Raw genomic sequence first — 22,853 nt, forward strand, 5'->3', positions numbered from 1 at the left:
CTGCTGGATTTTGTCAAGCAGCTTCTTTGCTACCGTTCACTGGTTTGGCATTTTTGTGTCTAATTACGGCAATGGCCATGGCTGGTGTTAAAGGATTAGTGAAAATTTGTGGGAAGAACAAGGACATTCAAGGAGCTAGGCAAACACCAACCAGCCCTACTTAAAAGCGGCTGTATCTAATTAAATAGCAGAATTTCTCAGCAATTTTCCACTCGCTCTCCCTCTCCAGAAACTCAGCCCCTTACCCAGCGCATTTTAAGAGAGAGCGAAGAGTAGTGGAAATATTTTTTTCTGCCTTCAAATCTCTATTTATTAAAGTCTATTTATATTCCCGTGCTCTAGTACAAGCACAGGATTTCCATAAATAAAACATTAAATGCAACTCTTCCTCTTTCACTTTCAAGTTCGAATTGCATATGTGTGGTATAGTATTAAGATGACATGGCAAATGGTATAGACTGCTCTGAAAGAACAAAATAACACATCTTGTCTTTACGTTGCTGTATTTTTTCCTTTCCACAGTCTTAAGAACACTCTCTACAACGAGCCAAGGATGCTCTCATGTTAAATAAGCTTCACTCTTGAGGTTGATAATACTATTTTCCTAGAGAGCCTTCATTAAAAGGGATAGTCCCAGACAGAAAAGCAGACTTAAGTATTCTCAGGCCAAGGCTAATTGGAAACTAGGACTGATTTTCAACTGAAGACAGGTCTTCAAAGGCACTCAGACACTGCATTTGCCCAGAGACCTTTCTGGATCAGAGCTGTAAATGCAACTCGGAGCCCTGGGTGAAGCGGCGACAGGGCAGCGGCTGCGGGAGCATACGGGACCGGAGGGTTAATAAACCCAGTCCTGTGCTGCAGCAAGGCTTGGATCCATCTACACTTTCAGTTGGAACTTACTCATGACTTGTTAATATTCACATATTTCTGTGTCCGCACTGCCCTTTAAATAGTATATTTTTCCTCCCGCGGTGTTTACTCCTGATGTATTTCTAGAGAAGAGTCACGTGTTCCCTCAGCACCCGCTTTGCTCAGCTGAATGAGCCCCTTTCTTCTAGTCTTCCTCCATGAGAACATTTTGTCAAAACTCAAACCACCCCAGCCCATTTCTCTCCACCTGGTCCAAGGTGAATATTTTTTTGACCCGGACGCAGGATTTGCGATTCCACATCCCTTCCTACCACTTTCACGTACAGAGGCACCAATATTTTCCTACTTCTATTGGAAATCCCTCTCCCAATGCATCCTCAAAATGCATTTGCTTTTTTCATGGCTGAGGAAAAATCCACTTTTGTGCTTTACAGTCATTCTGAGATGAAATACTGCTCTACAGTCTTTACCACCGCCTTTCAATACTCAGCTCCCAATGTAGTATATATTAAACTGCATATATAGTGTGTATGTTACATATACACTGCAGTATGTATTTTTCTAATTAATCTCCACGTGTTTGCCTTCCATTTGTGGAAAACTGCATTTCACCCCATTTCTTTTGTCCCAGCCCTCAAGGTCATCCACTTTTTCCTGGATGATTTCCCACACTTCCTCTGTCAAGTCAGGACAATGCCTCTCAGCACTGTGGCATCAGCAAATTTTAACTTCATGAGCACACTGCTAAGATTTGTGCCAAAACCCTTTCTGAAAAATTAAAAAAGACCAGTTCTTAAGACTGAGAGCCGAAGATGTCTGCTTGTAACCCCATCACTGCCAACCCAGCCCTTGTCACCTCTCCTGAAGCCAGCCCCTGCTCACTTTCCAATTCCTTTACTAACCCCCATCTTCTCTGCCTTAACTAATAGCTCCCTGCATGGGCTGCATCAAATCATTCACTCAAGTCCAAATAGATGAAATCTACTGAATTTCCTTGGGGTAGAAAATCAGTTATCTTATCAAAAAGTTATTAGATTAGTCTGGCAAGATCTATCTTTAGAAAATCTGTGTCACATTTTATCCCATTTTTCCCTCAACAACATGTCTTTAATCAGTCTTTGCTTGAAAAAACATTCGAAGGCCTTGCACTAACAGCCTGGAATTTTCCTCGGATCGTTTTTCATCGTTTTCAAACGTTGGGCATTACTATTATTAATCCTTAGAGTTATGGCACCACTCTGGGCTTTGTTAAAAATATTTCTCTCTGACCCTCTGATTTCGTGAGGCAGCTTTCTCATTGCTGGCATTGAGGTTATCTGGTCACCCCAATTTGAGTGCATTAAGCTGCATGATTTGCTCTCCTTTTGATTACTGTTTTTCCATTTTCATTACCTTGTTGCTATTATTTATTTTTCCTTTTCCCCCAGGATTTTCTTCCTGAAAACAGAGGCAAAGTATTCACTTAAGTTCTTGGGTGATGGCCTCTGCTGGCACTGATGCACACCTCTCACAGGTGTTTCCTCAAGGCCAGCGCTTACAGATACCAATTTCACCTCTGCCTCCCAGGCAAAGAGGAGAAAAACGTGCATGCCCGTGGGCAGGAGCAGAGACAGGACCCAGACACACAGTCAGGCAGAGGAGAAAAGGGATATTTGCTGCGTTCACTATACGTGAAGCCCAGCACCCTTGGGGAACTCAGCCGTAACTCCAAAAAGCTGCTGAAGTGTACGAGCAAGCGATTAAAAGGGATCAAGTTATGGCTTTCCATCTGTGCTCTGGCACAAGCTCTGTCACACCAGCTCCTGCTCTTGCCAGCTCTGCCTTGACCGGCAGCGATGCTGCCACCTCCAGCTAAATTTAACTGGGACGTAACAGGGGGGTTCTGACCGCACCAGCGGGGTTGCCATGCAAACCCCACTGCCTAGCTCTGTCCTCCAGCGTCCCTCCAACCAGGGGGTTGCAAACAAGGGACTGGGATGCTTCTCACAGGCATCCTGGTGGTACCAGAGCCCGAGGGGTCTCCACGGGTTGTATGTCAACATGGGACGGGGCAAGAAGAAGACAGACCCCTGTGGGACTCTACCCGTGAGGAGGCTGACAGCAAAAATGCCGTTTCCCATCGCTGCCCTTTGGGTACAGATGCCAAAAAGGACTTCAGCCCTCTTTACAGAATTGCCCCGGGCTCCTCCTGCCACAGTGTGGCATCTGCCTCCAGTGTGTGGCCATGGTGGACAGTAATGAACGCCACAGGGAGCAACCTCGCTTCTCCACCGTACAAGAGAAAGGCACGAGCCTTTTCACCTATGGATAAGAAGAAACCACTCCTCAAGACGACTAAACTCTGCTTTTCCTCCAAATCTCAGCCAGGAGCTTCACAGCCTGCTGAGCAAGGGGTCAGGGGACTAACGAGCATGAGAGGGCTTCCAGACACTCCCACGGCTGCAGAGAAATGCTCAGCCTCATAGGCAATGCTTCTGGAGGATCTTGGTGCCATGGGGACACATTCGGTGTCCCTCTTCATTCAGACGCCAGGAAGGTCCCTTGTTGTGGGCTAGGTCAGCAACACAGAGCCCTTCTCAGGCCCAGAAACAGCCAGGAAAAGCAGCTTTCCCAGAGAAAGCAGGTAGGGGATGACCTGGAATCAAAGAAGTCTGAGGCAATGCCGAGGGTAGAAGAAAATACTTCAAGTAACACATGGGAATTGCCCTTTGAAGAGGGGAATTGCACTCACATCTCCGAGACTGTGGATTTTTTTTCAATTTTTGCTGCTTCTGGCTATCAGGACGAATATGCGCACGCACGCACACACTCGCACGCTGGAATATAACCTTCTTTTAACCTCTGACTGGCCAGAAAATAGCCCTTTCTCCAGTCAGGTGCAGAAGTGACCAAGTAACAGTCCCCAGCATGACATTACCACCTCTCTCGGGTCAGTTTGTTCCAGTTACATCCTCCAGGATTGCCATGATATATTGCAACCAGAAATGAAGCCACTGACCCTGATAAAAAGCACGGCAGCCTTTGTGCTGAGCAATACAGGATGCTCCTCCCTTGCTCTGTTTCTCTGCCGTCAGCCTCCAGTTCCCAGATGTAGTCATCCATTAGCAATCCTCCCCACCACATGTCTAACACATTGGGGTGGGTTTTTTTTGTTTTAAACAGACATCTCACAGAACGGAGGAAGGAAAGACATGCAAAGAGCTTCTTGTGTTTAGGTGGAGCAAGGGGAAAGGTACCCCTTGCAGATGTGATGATGAGGAGCAGCCAAAACCAGGCATCTGTTTGCAGCCAGCCAGACCCAGTACAGACTGAGAAGTGATGCCACCTTATCGTAGCAGGAAAGCAGGTCAACACAGTTTTTACCACCGTGCCCCTTTTTGGCAACAAATTACCTTCCTCCCTAATGCCTTCCTTAATAAAAGGTCTAGAGCAGGGAGCAGAGCACTCACCTTCACCAGATTTACGCCAGCAGAGAGCTACTTTGCACATGGTTTTCTACTGACGACATCCAGCTGCCTCCGGTGGCCCAACAGGGCCTGGGTACAGGCGAGGCTTTATTTAAGTCTGGTCTCCCACTATGACAAAGAATATTTTGGACACAACTTGGGCTTCCGTCCCAGCTAGCTGTTATGCATCCAGCAGTCAATCCATCTGTGAAACCTACCTCCTTGCAAAAGGTGGAGACAACTGGTCTATCTAAAGCTTCCACTCCCGGGGGAAGGTGAGTATTTATATCCCTGCTCATGTCCCCAAGGCTGGGGAAAGGGAAGAAACTTTCTGGCATGTCCGCTGCTGTAAAACGAAGAGATCAAGAAGGAGACAGGCAGCTCCTGCCTGACTCCAGCTTCCCTCACTCCTCCACCCAGAGAAAGAGCAGGTCCTCTTTCAGGAGAAGAAAACATTGTGAGAAATTAAGATGATGGATTTTTAAAAAAGGATCAGAAGAGGGTAGAAAGAAAAGAAGTACCAGAATGAAAGGCAGGAAGAATGCAGAGATGATTTACAAAGCCACATATTGGGAACCTTACTGCTGGAGTATGTGATTGTGCAGGGAATTGTCAACATGAATCTGCTGGGAGACCTCCATGCTGTAGTTCAGATAAGAAACTGAACATTTGGGTTTTAACCAAACTGATCTTGAACTTCACAGCCTTTGAGATCCTGCCCATCTCTCCCTCTCCCCGTAAGCGTGTTTTTCCAGCGCAGAAGCTGATTTTGCTTTATACGTTTGCAATGACAGGTTGTGAATCAACACCGTGGAATGATGCAATATCACATGGGACCATGGGAACTTTTGGGTTCAGGTCTCTGTATTTTAGGTACTAAAGATGACTGCTAAGAAAAGGCAAAAAACTGAACCAGTTCCAAGGTTCTACTTATTAAGCCATTTCTGTAAAAGTCACAAAATATATCAAGCTAACTGCATTCAAAGTCCTTCAGCTGTCATCCGTCACACAGATTATTTGAAAAGCCACCCCCTGCAAAGTTGTTGTATTTTTCCTCCCCTCCCAGTGTCTGCATTTATGGAATTGATGCTTGCTGAGGAGTTGATAGTTGGAAACACTCCCTCCCTAATGGGGAGGCATGAAAGGCCGGCGCTTGGCTTAGTGGAAATGAGAAGTGCCGAGGGTCTGCACTGAATACAAATAAAAAATTACAAGCTGCAACGTTTCAAATTAACATCCTGATGCCTCACATTATTGTTCAGAAAAGCTCAGTCCTTCCTTTGATCTCAGGATCACAGGCAGCCAGGGTCTGATTTGTAGCTATGCAAAGAACCTGCTGCATTACACCAGCAGTAGGCACAGACCTTAAAATAAACCCCAAACTACGCGGACACTCACCTGCAGACCTCTGCTAGCACAGCAGAGGGAGATTGTCATTTTGGGACATCAGTGGGTGAATCAGGCCCCTGCAGTCAAATAAGGGCACATTGCAAAGTTTGGTCTCTCTAAAATCCAGAATTTGTCTCAGGAATGATTTCTCTTTTCATTCCCAACTGACTAATCCCAGACTGCGCTCTTCAGGCTCATTCCCACTTGCAAGACAAGCAGGACAACAGCAATCACTTCTATTCTTTATGAAATTAATTCTTGGTGGCAACTTTAAACTGAGTGCTGACTTGTTCCCCATAATTAATAAATTCTTCTGCAGCATAATACAACTCTCCCCAACTTCAAATGATTTTTGAAACTCCTGGAAAATTGTCTAACAGTTGATGGCATTTTCTATATAGAGACACTAAGAAAATACAATTTTAAGAATGGTATATTGTGGGTTTTTAATCCACAGATATTTAACTGTATCTACCTTTATTTTTAAGACAGAGGAGGTAGAGTAGAAACACTATTGCCTTATTTGCAATCCTACCTAACTACTGGAAGAGGTATTAAATTAATTATGCCTTTTCAAAACCAAGTGCTAGGTCTTCAGAAAGTGCGTAGTACCTATAAGTCCTGACATTTCAGTAGGGACGCAGAACACTGCACTTCTGGAAATGAGGGCCACGACGGTCACACCAAAGGGAAGCAATTACAGCCAAGATTTGAAATCTGAAACGCTCAAGATTTCGCTTTTGAAATTCAACATATTTCTTCAATTAAATATTGAATAGCTGAGCAGACTGAAAAGCCTATGCAGATCTCAAAGTAAAGTATTATATTCTCTGGTGAAAAAGCATGTCAAGGCCAGAGTCAATAGAAGGCAGCTGCTCCGATGCAGGTTGTCACAGCTAATCATGTAGATCACTCCTCTGCTTTCTATGTTGCAGTAAAGAATGCACCTACTGCTGTATGAAGAAGCAGACTGCTGAAAATTGGGGTTTATGTACAAATTTGTGAAGCAATAGCAGTGAGTAATTTCTACTTTGGCACATTCAGATTGCCTTTTCATATGAAAATCAAAACCAAATATATTCTTGACTCCGGAACAGCCCTAGATCATGCTTTTATACATGTACATAATAATACAGCAAAACAGACACTAAAAACGTATCCTGGCAATAAATACTTTAAGACTTCATTAGAAAACCAAAAGGTCACATCTGATACACGAAAAACTCAAATTATCTAGGCTGACATTTACAGCTAATTTGAACCGACATTAGCATGAAAAATACAATTTTACTGCAAGAGGTAGTCTTACCTAGAAGTTTAAATGTGCCCTTTAAGCATTAATGCTGAAAACAAAGCCCAGAAAAATATCTGCAGCCCTGCCAATTACATTTCAGTATTTTATAGCAAAGCAATGTGAAGCAGACAATTAGCAGGCGATTTCAGCCCCTCATTAGCAAGCAGAACCTAATAGTAAGAGAAAAAAAACCACCACCATATAAGCTCTGACGAGCAGATTACGGGCTCGATCCAGCTGTGAGATATTCAGGCACCCATTACCATGCAACCAGCTTATCCACGGATGTGAGCAAATACCAGGAGCCGATTTTGCAACGCACACAGCGACGAGCCCGAGCATCCGTGCACCTCTCAAGGCAATAACAGAGCCCTCTGCCTGCCTGCTCGCTCGCTCTCGCTAGGAAAGAGAGACACGTTTTGCACAAAGCAGCCGATTTTTGGCGTGGACTTACTTTAACTGTCGAGGTTCGCAGTCAACTCCCGGCAGTAAGAGCCTCGCCGCCTGCCGTACGTCATCGCTGTCCACCGAGAAACTGCGACGGTGCCCCGCGTGAGCCACGGCAACTCGGATCCACTCCATCAGGGGAGGCAGCACAATGAACGGCCTGGGAAAGCACACAGACATGAATGCTACAGTACACTAGCATCAGAAATAACAGGTATACAGAGAGAGAGGGCAGGGGGGTGTGCGTGTGCATGTGTATGTATGTGTGAGGAGGTATATTATACAGAGAGAGAGAAGGGAACAAGCAAAACGAAAGCATGGGAGAGCAAACTGGCTCAGCAAATTTCAAGCAGGTCTAAATCAAGATGTCTCACCCTGTCGCCAGAGCACGAGTATTTGAAGAGTGAGATTTATGAGCCACGCTCATTTATGGGGCGCCTCCGAGGTCAGCGCACCCGCCGGGCAAGCCCTCCCTCCCCACCGCATCCTTCCCACCGTATATCCCGAAAAGAGGGCAGGAGCCTGGCAGAGGACCACGTCCTGCTCTGGCTGACGCACTGGGCTGGGTACGCTCCCCAGCCACTTTGCAAGAGGGACGGGAGAACAAACCGGGGCAAAGAGAGGGGATGCCCCCACCCCACGATGCCAAGACGTACTGTGGAGGTTATCCGTGAGCAGCGTCGGAACTCAGGCTGTTTCGTTTCACTTTTAGCGGTATCAAAGCGCTACACCTTTGGGTACCAGGCTGTTCTGCCACTTGAGCAAAAATACACAAAACTGCCTACCCAAAGTGGATGGTGGGACTCTGGGCCACAGCCCCAACTTGAGCAAAGTGTGGACGCTATCGGAGACACGGTCCTTCACTCCACAAGACCTGGACAGCCCCACGTCCTAGCAAGAGCTGCCCAAGCCTTAGACGAAGCATATAGTTTTCCCCATCTATGCTAAAAATTATTTGGGGACCAAGAGATAAATGCCAAACCTTATATGAGAATCATAGCTTCGAGTCCTAGTTTGGAGATAAAAATAATAAAATATCCACAGCTGAACACCTTGGAAGGTCACTGCCTGTTAGATCAAGGTAGACAAAATCCGCAGAGCAATGCAAGCTGCAGCAACTGCCCTCCTGTCCTCAACAGGTCTTTGCGGCTGCTTCATCACCTAGCTGCCGTGTCCAAAACGGTGCCTCCTCCACAGCTGCACACGGGAGACAAAGTCTGTGTGGGGAAGGGATGAGGAAGGGTAGAAGAAATCCCTCTTTATAAAACTATACTACAAAATTCTAAAAATTGTAAAATCATTAAAAAATAATAAATCTCTCCAAGAGCTACTTGAAAACTGTGCTGAAAGTTCTGTGTTTAAACAGGACTGCTGAAAACTATTTAGACAGAGTGAGGCTGTTTCATCCACACTGTAAAGTAAATACGATGGCTACGGGATGTTAACAGAGATTGCTATAATATTAACAACAAAAAAAAAAAAGGAAAGAAAAAAAGATATGAAACTTGTAAATGACTACTGTCCTCAAGGAATGTCTGTAACTAACCTGCTCTTACCTTCTTCTGCTGAACCTTTTTCTTTTGTCTCATTTCCTATGTGGCTCCCTTTCCCCTCCTCTTTAACTGTATATTCCCTCCATTTACTACCTCAGTATATCATTCTAATATTGGAAAGATTCCTATTGCTGCAGCATCATCCCCTGCTTTTGCTCCCTTCTCTTCTCCTGCTCCTTTTCATTCAATATTGCTTTCCATTACTTGCCTTTCCTTCTGCGGTCCCTTTTCATGGAGGGGAAAAAAAAAAAAGAAAAAGTCTGGATTAGGTGCCCAGTAGGCAAGTACTTTACATTTTAAACATGTAACTTTACCCCAGAAGGATCTAGCCTGAGAAAAATTATTTAAGAAGATGTTGATTCTGGAATATCCTTTTCCTATTTATAGCTCTTTATGCCATTTATTTCTCTTTTGAAGACTTGACTTTACATAGCTCTGATATTAATATTCTCGAGGAGGGATGAGATATTTTAAAAGTGCCGAAGGACAGAGAAGCCCTGAGGCCACCAACCTTCCCTAGGATGCCGGGTTCCCAAATCTCACGGGCGCTTAAATGAACAACGTCTTTTTGAAATATGACACCTTTGGCCGACTTGCCACTTTCATCATTATTCTATTCAAACACATCGCTGTCACCTCAAGACCAGGCTGCATTTGTTTCCAAGGCTTTTTGCTCTCCCCAGACCTGCCGCGGCCACCCAAGGAGCCAGATAAGGACAGAAAATCTCCCGCAGCTCCTGTAAAACGATTTCCATAATCCAGCTCATTTGTCGTGAGGGTGGCAGCGGTCAGAGGAGGGAGAGGGGAAAAGCAAGAGTGTGTCTGCTCCTGGAAGGTGACCTGCTTCCCAGGTCACCTGCGACGTGTCCTCGGAGCAGAAGGGACCCTCTCTCGCAGCGTTAAGGAGCTGGGGACAAGTGATCGGTGGGAGTTGTTTTCAACACTTGCTGAGCAAACAGCGGAAAGGGAGCTGCAAATCACACTGGAAGTGTAGAGATGCATATAGTTACCCACAAAACTTGGTGCTAGGAAAACAATTCAAGGGAAACTCAGTTCTAGGTTATGGTTTGCGTGAGAGAATGTGGTCTGGACCACAGAAATGAAGACAGGCTTGGACGGAGCCTTCCTATAACATCTGCTGGGCGAACAGATAAGCAGAGGGCCGTGGCTCATCGGGGGACTCGGGGGTTCATGCTTTCTCCTCTTCTTGTGCAGGTCAGAAACTCAGCCAGCACAAAAACTGCCCCACCACAATAAGGAGCAGAGCAAATAAAATTATTTACAGGAACTGTGATAATTGCACTATAAAATTGCTTTTTTTTCCTGGTCTTGCAAACTTCAACAGAGAAATAGAAATGAACATAGCTATTTGGTGCAATAAATCCCCAAGGGAAAGAGAATCAGTGTTCTGCGGAAGCAGTGGGATTTTCTCTAAAGACCAATTTCAGTCCCTACATCAGGACATTGGAGTTCACTCACAATATATTACATTCCTTTTTCCAAGGCAAAAGAAATCATCACTGTGTATCTAAGCATGTCAGGGAATTTGTATTTTGAGAAGAGAACCAAATATGGCTGCGTGCAATAGGTTAAAAATACCCTTCAAGAGTCTATGCACCACGTGAAGGGGATTTTTTTTTTAATTTTAAATACTGTTTGTGTGCCAAAGAAGAAAGCGGAACACAAAGTTATAGGGGTGTGACAACCCACAAGACAATGTGACATCAGCAAGAAATATTTCACTTTTCAAATGACACCGTGCGAAAACAGGTTAGGCGAATACATTATGTCACTGGCATATTTATCTCTGGCACAAAGGCAGGCAACAACTAGGAGGGTTCGGTACTTTTGTGTTCCAGAGCAGACACGTAGCAGATAAGTCACCTAGCTCTATGCTTTGGAAGCACACGCCTTAATTAAATTAATCTAACCATGGTAGGAATGTGCTGGGCTTGACTGGAAGGAGATGGAAAGTCAGGAGCAGCGCGACAGCTGCAGAAGCACCTTACTGGGGTGCAGGTCAATGAGTGCTCTGACCTCCTCCTCCAGCCCATCTCTGTACCTGTGCTTAACTTTAAATGTGCGCTCCCATCCTCTTTAATTCACTGCGGTTCAAAGTTAAGCATGAGCTTAAGTAATGTCCCCCCAAAAAGGTGGTTTTCAGCACAGGCTTGTGTTTTCCTGAACTGTCATCTAAGGAGAAAAACATCTCAGATCAAGAGGCAGGGAGAGGTTTCTGCGCAGAGCCATTGCCGTTCCACACAAAAGAGCCGGGAGGTGGGGAAGGAATAGGGGAGGACGACAAAAAGCAGATCCCCAAAGGGTTGGACCCTTGTGGGCACTGTCCCCCGGTCACGCTCCTCTTGGAGCGTGTCCTCCCCGGGTCCCTACTTGAACAGAAAAGGGAATTATCACTGCCCCACAAACCCTCACATCCCCGATTCCTCCTTCTGCACAGCATCCCTCCCCATTCCCTCCTGCCGCCCCGCTCCCCTCTCACAGCTATTTTGGGACTGCTCGGGGACCCGCAAGCTCCTGTGCCTTGCAGACATCTGCAGGCAATACCCAGCCGGCATCCCCCCGTGAGGGACGACCGCTCGCCTTCCTCTCCCATCCTGGATATCACACGTCCTTCTCTGCATCGTCCCCAGACGTGGCAGCTCCCCGCCAGCACCCACCCACGCCTCTCCCCAGCACCTTCCCTACGGGAGCGGGGCCAACGACCCCTCCGCACCCCATCGGACCTCACATCTCTCTTGGTTTTTGCAGGGTTGATGTCTCTGGGGTGCTTTGAATTACAAACTGGCTCATCAGGAAAGCAAATGCTATTGGGGGGGCCTAAATGTAAGGTATGACCTACTCCAATCGTGCCACTTTTTGCCCCAAACCCACACTCCACCCGAGACGTGCGCAGCAGTCCTGGGCTGCCCACCATTTCCCTCCTCGGCTTGCTGGCACACAGAGATATTAAAAGTCCCGTCACGCATCTGCAGTAGCTCAGGATTTTTCATTATTATTAGTATTAGTATTATTATTGTTATCAGTGGCAGTATACTTATATATAAACAGGAGGAATCACTAGATGGAAGAGCATGAGAAATGTGCACTGTACAACACAATAGGATGCTGCATTATTTTTGCGTAGGTCTGCGAGAAGACCGATGAAGCTCCTTTTTGGACACCGCCTGCTGCAACGCTGGAATTGCAAAGCACTAGGGCCAGCACTCCTACAAATCCCAGCTCCCAATAACCCCTTGCCCTGGTTTTCCACTGTCCCTAACACCTTTGGTCCACCTTGCTGCCCAGTCCTTCAAGAGGAGGGCTGCCACACACCCCCGCTCTCTTCTTGATTTCTCAGCAGCTTAAGCAATTCTTCCTCTCCCCAGTCGCTCCCTCTCCCTTGCAGAGAGTAATCCATCTTTTTGGCAGCACCCCCCTGCCAGGAAAGCGGTGTCATGTCTCACTCTCTCCTCCCGGTTCCCACCATTGGGGTGATGTCGTGGTTTAACCCCAGCCGGCAACTAAGCACCACGCAGCCGCTTGCTCACTCCCAGTGGGATGGGGGAGAGAATTGGGGCGGGGGGGAAAGGTAAAACTCATGGGTTGAGATAAGAACAGTTCAATAGAACAGAAAGGAAGAACCTAATACCGATAATAATGATAATAATAACAATAATAAAATGACAATAATAATAATAAAAGGATTGGAATGTACAAGTGATACACAATGCAATAGCTCACCATTTGCCAACCGATGCCCAGTTAGTTCCCGAGCAGTGATCCCCCCAGGCCAACTCCCCCCAGTTTATATACTGGGCATGACATCCCATGGTATGGAATACCCCTTTGGCCAGTTTGGGTCAGCTGTCCTGGCTGTGTCCCCTCCCAACTCCTTGTGCCCCTCCAGCCTTCTTGCTGGCTGGGCATGAGAAGCTGAAAACTCCTTGACTTAGTCTAAACACTACTTAGCAGCAACTGAAAACATCAGTGTGTTATCAACATTCTTCTCCTACCGAACCCAAAACATAACGCTATGCCAGCTACTAAAAAAGAAAATTAACTCCGTCCCAGCCGAAACCAGGGCAGGTGACTCTTCCCAAGCTCTCCTCCGGCGGCTGACTCCCCAATCATTTTTGCCACGCGATGAGAGTCTCAAACAAGGGGGGGACCTTCTCGCCTGTCACCTCCTCTGGCGTGCAGACTTAAACCACCTTCCTGAGGGCACGCTCATCACCTTTGACCGCTCCTCACCCAGGCTCAGCCCTCCTCCACCGCTGTGGCTCATGAAGCCCGGAGAGGCCACCAGCTCCTTGTTCGTAGCAGAGCCTGCGGCGTGCTCCAGGTCGAGGAGCTCATCAAGTGCGCATAAGAGATTTCCCCTAATAATCACAGTCCTCAAAGAAGAAATGGTTGTTTCAAGTGCAGCACAGCAGCCTCTCTATTTCCAGGGGCACTTCACATTGCTCTTCTGATGCCGAGCCCTTGCCCCACCACACGAACATGCTCGCTGTATGTATTAAAATCAACTGCTATGGAGAGGACTGCCTTGATGGTCTGCTTCACAATGGGAACGGAGAAATTCCCGAGGACTAATCCCATTCAGGTGTGAATTCCCACAGCCGCCTCGTGCTGTCCCTCCCTCAGTTTCACCAGCTGTGAAGTGTGCACAGCTGTATAAACCTGACCTTGTGTTAACTTAAACACCTTTTGTATTGTTCAATTATAGGATGATTTCTTTGCAGGACCCTTTAACTCTTGCGGAGGACGCTGTTGCGGTAGGTGTTTAGTTTCTTCACTCACTCCAGCAAAGGAGTGGTGACTGCAAACCTGCGTGGCAACACCCGACAAAGTGCTACATGCAGGTCACTGCTGTTTTACTGGCTGCTTTTGCAATTTTAGAGTTAACAGCACTTTTGAGCTGTACTTTTGCAAGGAAAAGCCTATCTAGACACAGGTAGGGAGAAGTTTCTGCTTGCAGATATGAGTCAGCAACTTTAACATTATGAAAAGGTCTTTTCATTTGTTTGGGTTTATGTTTAGGTTTTCATGGGTGGTTTTTAAAGAAAATCCCTATATACAAACTGAAAAACATTCTCAGTTCTGACAGTTTTCATGTAGAATGTATGATGAATCCATATATGCAATGCTAGTCCATTTTTAGTGTTATTGGGATAGAAAAGCATGTTTTTTCCTATATTTAGCATACTTTTCAGATGGGTTTCCAAGCTGAAAAACTCCTGTTTTATATTTACATCATAAACTACTTGCCTTCAGTGCCAGGAAATACTTTCTGATGCCTTCAGAAGGCTGCCAGCTCCGCTCCTGCCCAGGGACCCAGCAACGCCGACTGATGCCCCACGCGAGTCCACGCAGCTCTCCCACGCTAGGCAGCTCCCCCAACACCCCAGAAGCCCAGCTAAGGGCGACCCAAGTAACCAGCCTCTGAAAAAGCCAATTCTGCATTTTGTTCAGGCTGAAGGATCAATAATTCTCCTCGCTCTCACACAAAGTCTCAGCAAGACTCGCTTCGGCAGAGGGAGGGTTTACCCTTATGCTTTTGTGTACCAAGACATCCGTGCTCCAGAGTCCGCACAAGGGTATCTGCAAGTCATGTTTTTTAAATGTGCATCCAGTGTTCGAATGCATCATCCCCGTTGCCTCTCCTGCATTAAAAACATTAACGGCCGAGACATGAAAGGCAACCGAGTCAAAGCAGTGATTCGGCCAGCAACCACAACAGGGAAATACTTCACAGGCAGTTTTGACATCAGATTTGACACGACTGGCTGTGGCATAAATCCCTGAAGAGACGCCAGCGTTGGGAGAGCGGCGCAGAACAGCCTGGGTAACACGCTGTTCTCGCAGGGCTGCACGTAATTTTTGCTATTTAAAAAAATCCTATAGCCATCCCACGGACAGCATAAGGCTAGCTTGATGAATTAGGTGTAGAATACAGCTCCAGCCCAGCAAGTATATACTGTCTGACAGCCGAGCTACAAATACTGCCTGAACTACTTCTTGTAACATGGGCAATCTCACATGCTGCAGGCAGCTGCCAATACCATTTCTGAAGGGATTTTTAAAAAGTAGGAAGTTTGATATTTAAGATGCAAATCTAGAGGATTTATGTAAGGATGGATCTGGATTTCTTTTCAGTGGTTCCCAGTCAAATCAACCCTGGTGCTGAACTTTGAGTTCAGCAAGGCCACAGTTTTACCACGTGAGGTTTTCAACTGAATAGTGGATAAAAATATATAGGGTTATACAGGGCTATGCCATACTGGCACATCAAGCATGTGTAATCCCTTCTTCAGACATACAGTGCAAGATTCATTCCAGTTTCCCAGCAGGACTTCCACACTCCCAGTGCTAGCACTCCACCTCTTCTTCATCAGCATTCCCCATCATTCCCTCCACTCTCTGCTGGCCTTTGCTGGAGACTGCCCTACCCGTGCAGTTTGTACCACATAATAAATTAAATCAGGGAAACATTTCCCTAGTTATCTTCTTACTGAAATTGTTCTATGGGTATAATCTGTACTACAGACATGGCTTTACCAGTTACGAAAGTGCTTTGAAAGACTTCAAGTTATTTTATAGCAGTGGAACACTCCTCTCATTAAGGGGGCTGCACCACGTTAATTAGCCAGGTACACTAATAAATATCCAAAGCATGAAGCAAAACTCAGATGATAACCCAAACCCTTTCTATTAATCACGAACGACTACAGGCTACAATTTGCACGTGTGCGCATGTGCAGGGGACGTGTATATTTTTGTGTGTGCATCCACGCACGTGTGCAAGGCAGGCAGAAAAATAAAACGCGGGCGATAGCCCATGGGAGTTTCCTAAGGGATTGCTCCACATACAGGGAAAAGCAGTGAAGGAAAAGTGAAAAGAAGGTTAAAACCAGACACGTATCCACCAACTCAATTACGACTCCAGGGAAAAGCTAAAGGCTGCTGGGCGGTACAGGGAGTTAATGCTCCTCCAAGGCGGAGCAGCAGAGGAAGCGCTGGAGAAGGAATTTTGCTGCCTGTGAGCAGAATTAATGGGTGGTTCTGGATGGGCTGAGCTGCTGAGCCGCAGCTTCTCAATGAGTTGTTAATGGGGAACATGGAGAGTTAGGAAGTAATGAGGACTTTGTCAAGACAGCTGTGGATAAAAGTGGGTAAGGAACCACTTAAGGAAAAAACCATCACACAAATCTGCAACTACAGATTCTGCGCTTTCCGGTGCTTAAGAAATTACTTGCAATAATTTTGGAAGTGTTATAGAGGCTGAGAAGCAAAACAGAACCACAGGAGAGATCCTTTTCTTAAACCAGAAGCAGCAAGCAAGAAAGAAATCTTGGTAAGAGTGGCCTCATCTACAATTTCTTCCCTTTTTTTTTTTTAATTCCCGGGAAAGCAAAAGAATGAACAAACCGAAATAATCCACAGCCACCCGCAGGTGCACTGCTTTCGCAGGCAACACCCGGCACAAGACAAATGTCTCCATCATGTCCTGGCTGGGTGCGTTACAGAAGGGGGATCCCTCAAACAGGTCCACCCCACTCCCTCCCAGTACATCCACGCCTGCCAAAATAGCTGCCTACATGGTCATTAGGTAACCCACCCCAGCAGGACCGGCTTGTGCTGGTGCCAACAAGACAGCCAAAAAATCTGAGTGACTAGACTGAAAGCAGAATATGAATTTGGAGTGGGAGGGGGTCACACATCCATCTTACGGTTGGGTTTGTTGGCATTTAGAAAGTGGGGAATCTTTTCCAGGTTTTCTGAGCAATCCTGGCCACTTTCCACCTCCTCCCCTTCCCATGAAAGCAGCCCCCCCCCAGCAAAAGCTTCCGCTGTATAATAATCTTTTTCCTCTTATTTTACGTAAAGGCAAACACTATTAAAAGCACACCGCATTCTCGTTCCTTTACCTCCATGAAGAGCAAACACAGAGAAACGCTCCCTAGAAACGAAGAACCGGATTTATTCAAAGGTAAATATCCCATTTTACGCATCCCCCAAGACTTTGAGGGAGGTACGCTTTCTGTGCTGGAAAGTGCTAAGTCAGGCAGGACCGCCACCGTCCCGGCTTCCCTCCCATATCCAGCCCCTGCAGCTCCCTAACCCAAGCCAGTTCAAAGCCGAAATGCAGGTGGCCTGGAGACGGGTGGGAAGGACGGGAGCAGCTCTCATGGGGCCACCAAGCCCTACAAGTGCCGGGGGAACTCACTGGCAGCATCCTGCAACCCTCTGCACCCTGGGCATGCACGGGCCAAGACAGTAGCCAAGTTGGCTTTACATGAGCCAAGGACAACCCTTGTTTCATGGAAATACTGCCTACAGCCAGATCCACATAGGTCCTGCCTTCTCTGCACCAGCAAGGACTCAGAGAGGCCAAAGATGGGGAAAGACACCTGGACCTCCTTGCTTCCTTCCGGGCTTCTTCCAACATAAAAGCAATTGCCACAGCTGGAGAAGTAGAGAGGCGATATGGCACGTAGATACGGCACAAAGTTTGCAAACATTCTGCATATAAAAACGTCATGTTTAACAAACCCACTCCCCCACAACGCACAAAAACCCATCGTGGAAGCTGAAACCACCAGAAATAAATCATGGACCACAAAGCATGCTTGCATGTAAAAAAAAAAAGATGGGAAATAGGTAGGAAGGCTCCTCAGAGGACTAAGGAGAAGTCAGCTTCACGGATCTCTTCTCCGGGCAGCACAGGATGGTTGCATCCAGCTGATGAAGATTCAGAGCACAACTCCATGGAAATATCTGGGCTCACGCTTACCCTCGCATCGCTCCCACTCCAGCACTAAGTACTAACGCATGTTTGATTAGGCAACAGGAGGAGTATCTGCTCCTTCCAAAAGTGACCACAAGCTCTTGGCAATAACACCGAGTACTTGCTCTGGCCCTAACCACACACCGCAGTTGTTAAACTGCCCTGCCAGAGGAAGACATCTTGCCAGATGGAGTATTCAAAATAAAGCAAAGAAGAACAATTGCTTTAAATAATCAGCGTTTCAAGTGCTCTAGCGAAGAGAACATGTATTAAGGTGACCTCAGAGAAAGGAAAACCTATTAAAGCAAATGCTAAAAGTGATTTTTCAAATATTCCTGCCCTCTTCACTTTCCACAGGGAAGTCTGCAGAAATCTTACAAAACCAGAGCCTCAGCATTATCCACTTTTATATTCCCACTGGTTCCAGTGGCATTACTCCTACAGATGGAGACTACAGATCAGGTCAGGGTATCTTCTAATTTCGGTTATTTTTTTGTGCATACTAAACACTCTTGGACAGAAGTTAGGCCTTCTGCAATAACAAGGCTGGTTGACAAATCATGAGATTAAAAATAACTTAGAAAAATTAGAAAATTCTGCATTCTTGTCGTTTCCCTTCTGTTTTTTTTCATACTTTGGAAACAATAGTGCAAAAAAAGCGACAAACATGCTCACGGAGCGACCCAAACTTGAAAAGAAACAAAATGCCATCCAAAAGCAAATGGCAAAATTCCCAGTAACATCTTTAATGCCAGAGTTTTATCTTGTATGCTTTTCTGTGAATTGATATAAAAGTAATTCAATGAAGATATCATATTATATACCATTTACTGTTACACATACAATGAGATTCTCAAATGCTGCTTCTGAGATGCAGAACTTATACTGAAACAATAACCAAGCCCCGTATGCGCAGCTCTCGGAGCACACGTGCAGACGAGTTTGACTCACACGTACAGCGCAACACAGACATCGGGATGTAAATGTGGAGCCCAGCTTGAAAAAGCAGCTTGCATTTGCATCACCACGATACCCATCCTAAAAATGAATACCCAGCATTTTCCAAGCACCAGCCGCTCCTCTCGTCTCCGTACTGGGGAAGCCTGGTTTAGGGCTGGTGAGAAGCGCAGCAGGGAAATAGCACAGTGTGCATCAGCACACAAGTGGAGGCTTGTGTTACTAGCGGGTTTGCTGGGCTTTTGACAGAAGATGACTTTATTTTCTTGGCCAGCGAGCTGTCCCGGTTGCTTTCTGCAGTGTCCGGCTGCAGAGCTCCCCTGCGTTGGGCACCCTGCCTGCCTGCTGGCATTTGGTAACCCCATCATCAGCTTCAGGGATGTCTCCTTCTCACCTTACAGCAGATCCTGAGTCAGGACTGGTCCTCAGGCGTGTGTCCCCTGCCCTGGTCATCCCCGGAGTGGGGACAACAGCCGGACCCTGCCACGTCCCCGGCCGGGGCAGCCCAGAGGTTATTCCTGCACCCGGGTACTCGGCACGGCTGGAGCCCAGCGTCTTTAACGACCTCTCCTTTCTACACACTACTCTATTCATTTTCCACTTCCCCAATCACAGCTGTCGAGCCCTATTAATGCGCAGAAAAAACACATTTAAACCCAAACCTGCTAGGCCAGAAATAGAAGTTCTCATTTTCTTTTCCAAAACACAGAATAGCTGAGCAACAACAAAAGGAAAAGGAAATCTCTCCTGAGTGCACATCTGGAACCAATTTGCTGTATGTAGCCACTGGGTGTCACTTTTGATATATATTGGGTCAGCCACGCAGCGCTTCGGCGAGAGAAACGCATTTCAAAGAGGTGATCCTAAACCAAACCAGACTGCTCCACAGCCTCTCACGCGCAAGCTGTAATTAGCAATTAGCCAGCCAGGCTGATTTATTAACGAAACGTCTTCGCCACGACTTTAAGCACCGTGCAGCGGCTCTCACCTCTCGGTCTGCAGCGTGACTTTTGATGGCTCCACGTTGGGGTTTTCCCACTCCATCTGCGGACAGTGCATGAAGTAGCAGAGGGTGTACAGAGCCTCCGGCTCCCAGTAGAGCGATCCCTGCTTCTGGTGCATCGGCGTCCCGTTCCCGTGCTGCTTGGCGTTGAGGGGCTGGAGGTGGTGCATCGCTCGAGACACCAGGTCGCCTGGAAAAAAAGCAAAAGTTGGGTGAATGCCAGGCTTTTCAGCTGCCTCTCCCCCGAGTTTTCCAACCGAAAGACACGCTGCGTTGATTTTCCCTTCCGTTTAACCTCACATATGCAAACGGTAAAGGGTAGAACAGGATCCCGTGCATTGCTCATCACTAGGCTGGACTTTGCCTGGGGGTTTACGTGGCGTGGGGTGACATACCCAGGCTGCAGACAAGCCCCTGAACGCCTGCAGGAAACTTATTTCTGCAAATACGGTGTGTATTTCTGCAAATATAGTTTCTGCAGTGTCAGGCTGGCCCATCTCAGCACCACCAGAAGAGCCGGTATGCCAGGGCCATGCTCACAGCTACCTACAGGCAGTCTTTGGAGGCTGCCAAAACCCCACAGCCCCCAAAAATGACCAGCAGGGACAATGCAGTGGCACCAAAAGCTGCATGCCCCTGGTTAGAGAGTGGCAGGGAAATCCAGCCCCTTGCAAGGAGGAAGGAGGCAGTCAGATAACACACAGAGCTCTGCAGGAGCACGGAAAGGGACACACAGGTGAAGAAAAAAGGGGGAAAAAAATTGCTAAAAGACGATATCAGAAATGTGCAACCAAAATTACAATTTGTAAGCCCAGGCTGGGCCTGGAAAACTTCATGTCAGCAGAAGAGGAAAACCTGTGAAGTAGGCTCACGCAGCCCCTCAGGTTTCCAAAGCACAGAGAATGGTCCAGGAGAAAGATGCTCATCGTCTCCTCTGCACCGACGTGATTCTGGGCGCTTCCTCGCAGGGCAGGTAGGGGAAACCAGCCGCAATATGCAGACTGGGATCAGCAAAGCCAGCAAGCAAGATTAGCAGGCAAATATACAGGCAAGCAGCATTGAGCCTCTTAGCACGGTACTGATTGTAACTAATTAACTAAAGCATCTCCCTCCGAGGCAGTGAATTTTACGTTTGTTGACTAGTGACCACTCTATCAAAGGCAGGGAAACAATTGTGGTTATAAACTGCCTGTTTTCACATGTTCAAATCACTCTGAGAGTGCTTTGGGGGGAAATAATGATCTTGGATCAAATCGGGTGGTTTGTTTTAAATGAAAATCTGAGCAAGAGCCCTTTGGGTCATTCTTAAGCTATACAAAAGCGAGTGATGGGGAAAAGAGGACATAATTTTCCAGTGATAAGAAGAACTTTTCCCAAGTGACCACTGAGCACTGAAACTTGGAAGGAAAAGTTGGAAATATACACCTAGGTAGGAACATAAAACCACATTGGGGTGGGGGGGAGAAGGCTGAATAATGAACTCCTGAGCAAACTTAAAGGAGAACCATTTTGACTGTGTGCAAGGCAGAGCTACAGGTTTTTTCTGCAAAGTCCCACCCCTGTGAACACATCACAGCACATCACCTCTCTCCAGCCTGACTCGCACAGAAAATGATGCTGCTGCTGCGATAATGTGCACCAGGGAGAACAGAAACGTCTCATTGAAAAATGCTCAGCCCGGTCCTCCAAAAACACAGCCTTAAAACCATGAAGAGAAGAAAACCGCTGGCATGAGAAAACTGCCGAGTCCATGATTTCAGGGTTTTGACACAATTTTTTGCTGCACTCTGCAATATTCCTCTGATTCAAAGCTTTCATTTAAAAATAGTTTCTGTCTTTTCCCTCTGCCAGGAAATTGTCATGATAGGACCAATCTTGCAGCCCTGCATGCTCATAATTTCCGAGAGAAGCCGTGCATGCAGAAAGCCTATAGGATCAGGTCCACAGCAGAAACAGATGTGCCTCTGAGATGACTCCCCAGTCCTGCACAAAATTATCTGCAGGCAACCAGAAGCAGCAGGAAGGTTTGGGACCCCCTTCATTCAGCCCACTCTGTCACAGCAGACATGCAAAGCCAAGCCTAGCACAGGTCAATTTAACTGACAGCACCCTTGCTGATAGCAAAAGTAAATTCCTCTCTCTTCCTCCAAAAGGCCCCCCCAAAAAATGCAGAGAAATGCTGGCAGCAACATCCAGCTTTAACAATAATAGCAAAAGCAGAGAAAAAGGAGTTGAGCTAAATTCAGCCTTTTCAGACCCAAGCCACTACAGCACTAAAGCACGTGGTTAAAGTTAAGCACCTGACTAGTCTTATTTCAGTGGATTGAGACAGCAGGCACCAGAGATCGCCTCTGACTTCTGCACCCAACGATGAATAAAAACCAGGATGCAATTTAGGCCCAGATTCAGGCAGCAGCATTACTTCATTCCCATTCCTCCCTGAGCGCTGGGGCGATGCGACTTCGATGACACATCCAGCACCAGAGGAAGCTGCGCGGTGAGTAAGGAGGAAAAGCAGCAGCAAGAATGACGTAGGCAGGGCGGGCGGCTCAGCATCGCTGCTGATGCAAGGTTGGAGGAACTCGAGCCTCACTGAAATCAATGGCAAAGCTCCCATCCATTGCAACATGGCCAGGAGTTCACCCTTTTATTCTGTATTTCCTCAACTGCTTCTTAAGAAACCCAAACTAATTCATGCCATTAAAGCTGAATTAATGGGGTTTTTATGTTTAAGCCTCATTTAATTACATTATACCAAGAATTGATTGGCTTAGATCTTGCTTTTGCCTTTGCTGGGTTATCTCTGGTTACATTTCAAATAATTTCTGTATTAACAATTATTATAACATTCCTCTATCAGAGACAACTCAAATAATCAATACCTATAAATCATCGAGCTTCACAGAGGACAGTAAGTAAGCATAAAAAGCTGCGTTATGACCTTGGTACCCAACAGGCAGAGCACTGGAGGCACGACGGGAATCGCTGCTCTCTATTTTATCCCATAGTGTAACCTCGGAAAATCCACTGCATGCCCTGGTGCCCTTTTCCTCCTCCAGCCGCATCCAGTTACGGTGCAAATTATTCAGGGTAGAGACTGCGC

General features: G+C 46.7%; 1 protein-coding gene across 2 annotated transcripts in view; it reads right to left on the reverse strand.

The window, feature by feature from the left end:
* Nucleotides 1-22,853, reverse strand: part of ABTB3 (ankyrin repeat and BTB domain containing 3) — a 176,160-nt gene that overhangs the window by 41,626 nt on the left and 111,681 nt on the right. For both annotated transcript variants that reach the window (XM_075050922.1, XM_075050920.1), the window contains exons 3-4: nt 19,736-19,940; nt 7,457-7,609 (exon numbers count right to left, since the gene is read on the reverse strand). In XM_075050922.1, coding sequence (XP_074907023.1) covers nt 7,457-7,609; nt 19,736-19,940 — 358 coding nt within the window. The remainder of the gene's footprint in view (nt 1-7,456; nt 7,610-19,735; nt 19,941-22,853) is intronic.

This window comes from Buteo buteo, chromosome 19 (genome assembly GCF_964188355.1).
Source record: "Buteo buteo chromosome 19, bButBut1.hap1.1, whole genome shotgun sequence".
NCBI lineage: Eukaryota > Metazoa > Chordata > Aves > Accipitriformes > Accipitridae > Buteo > Buteo buteo.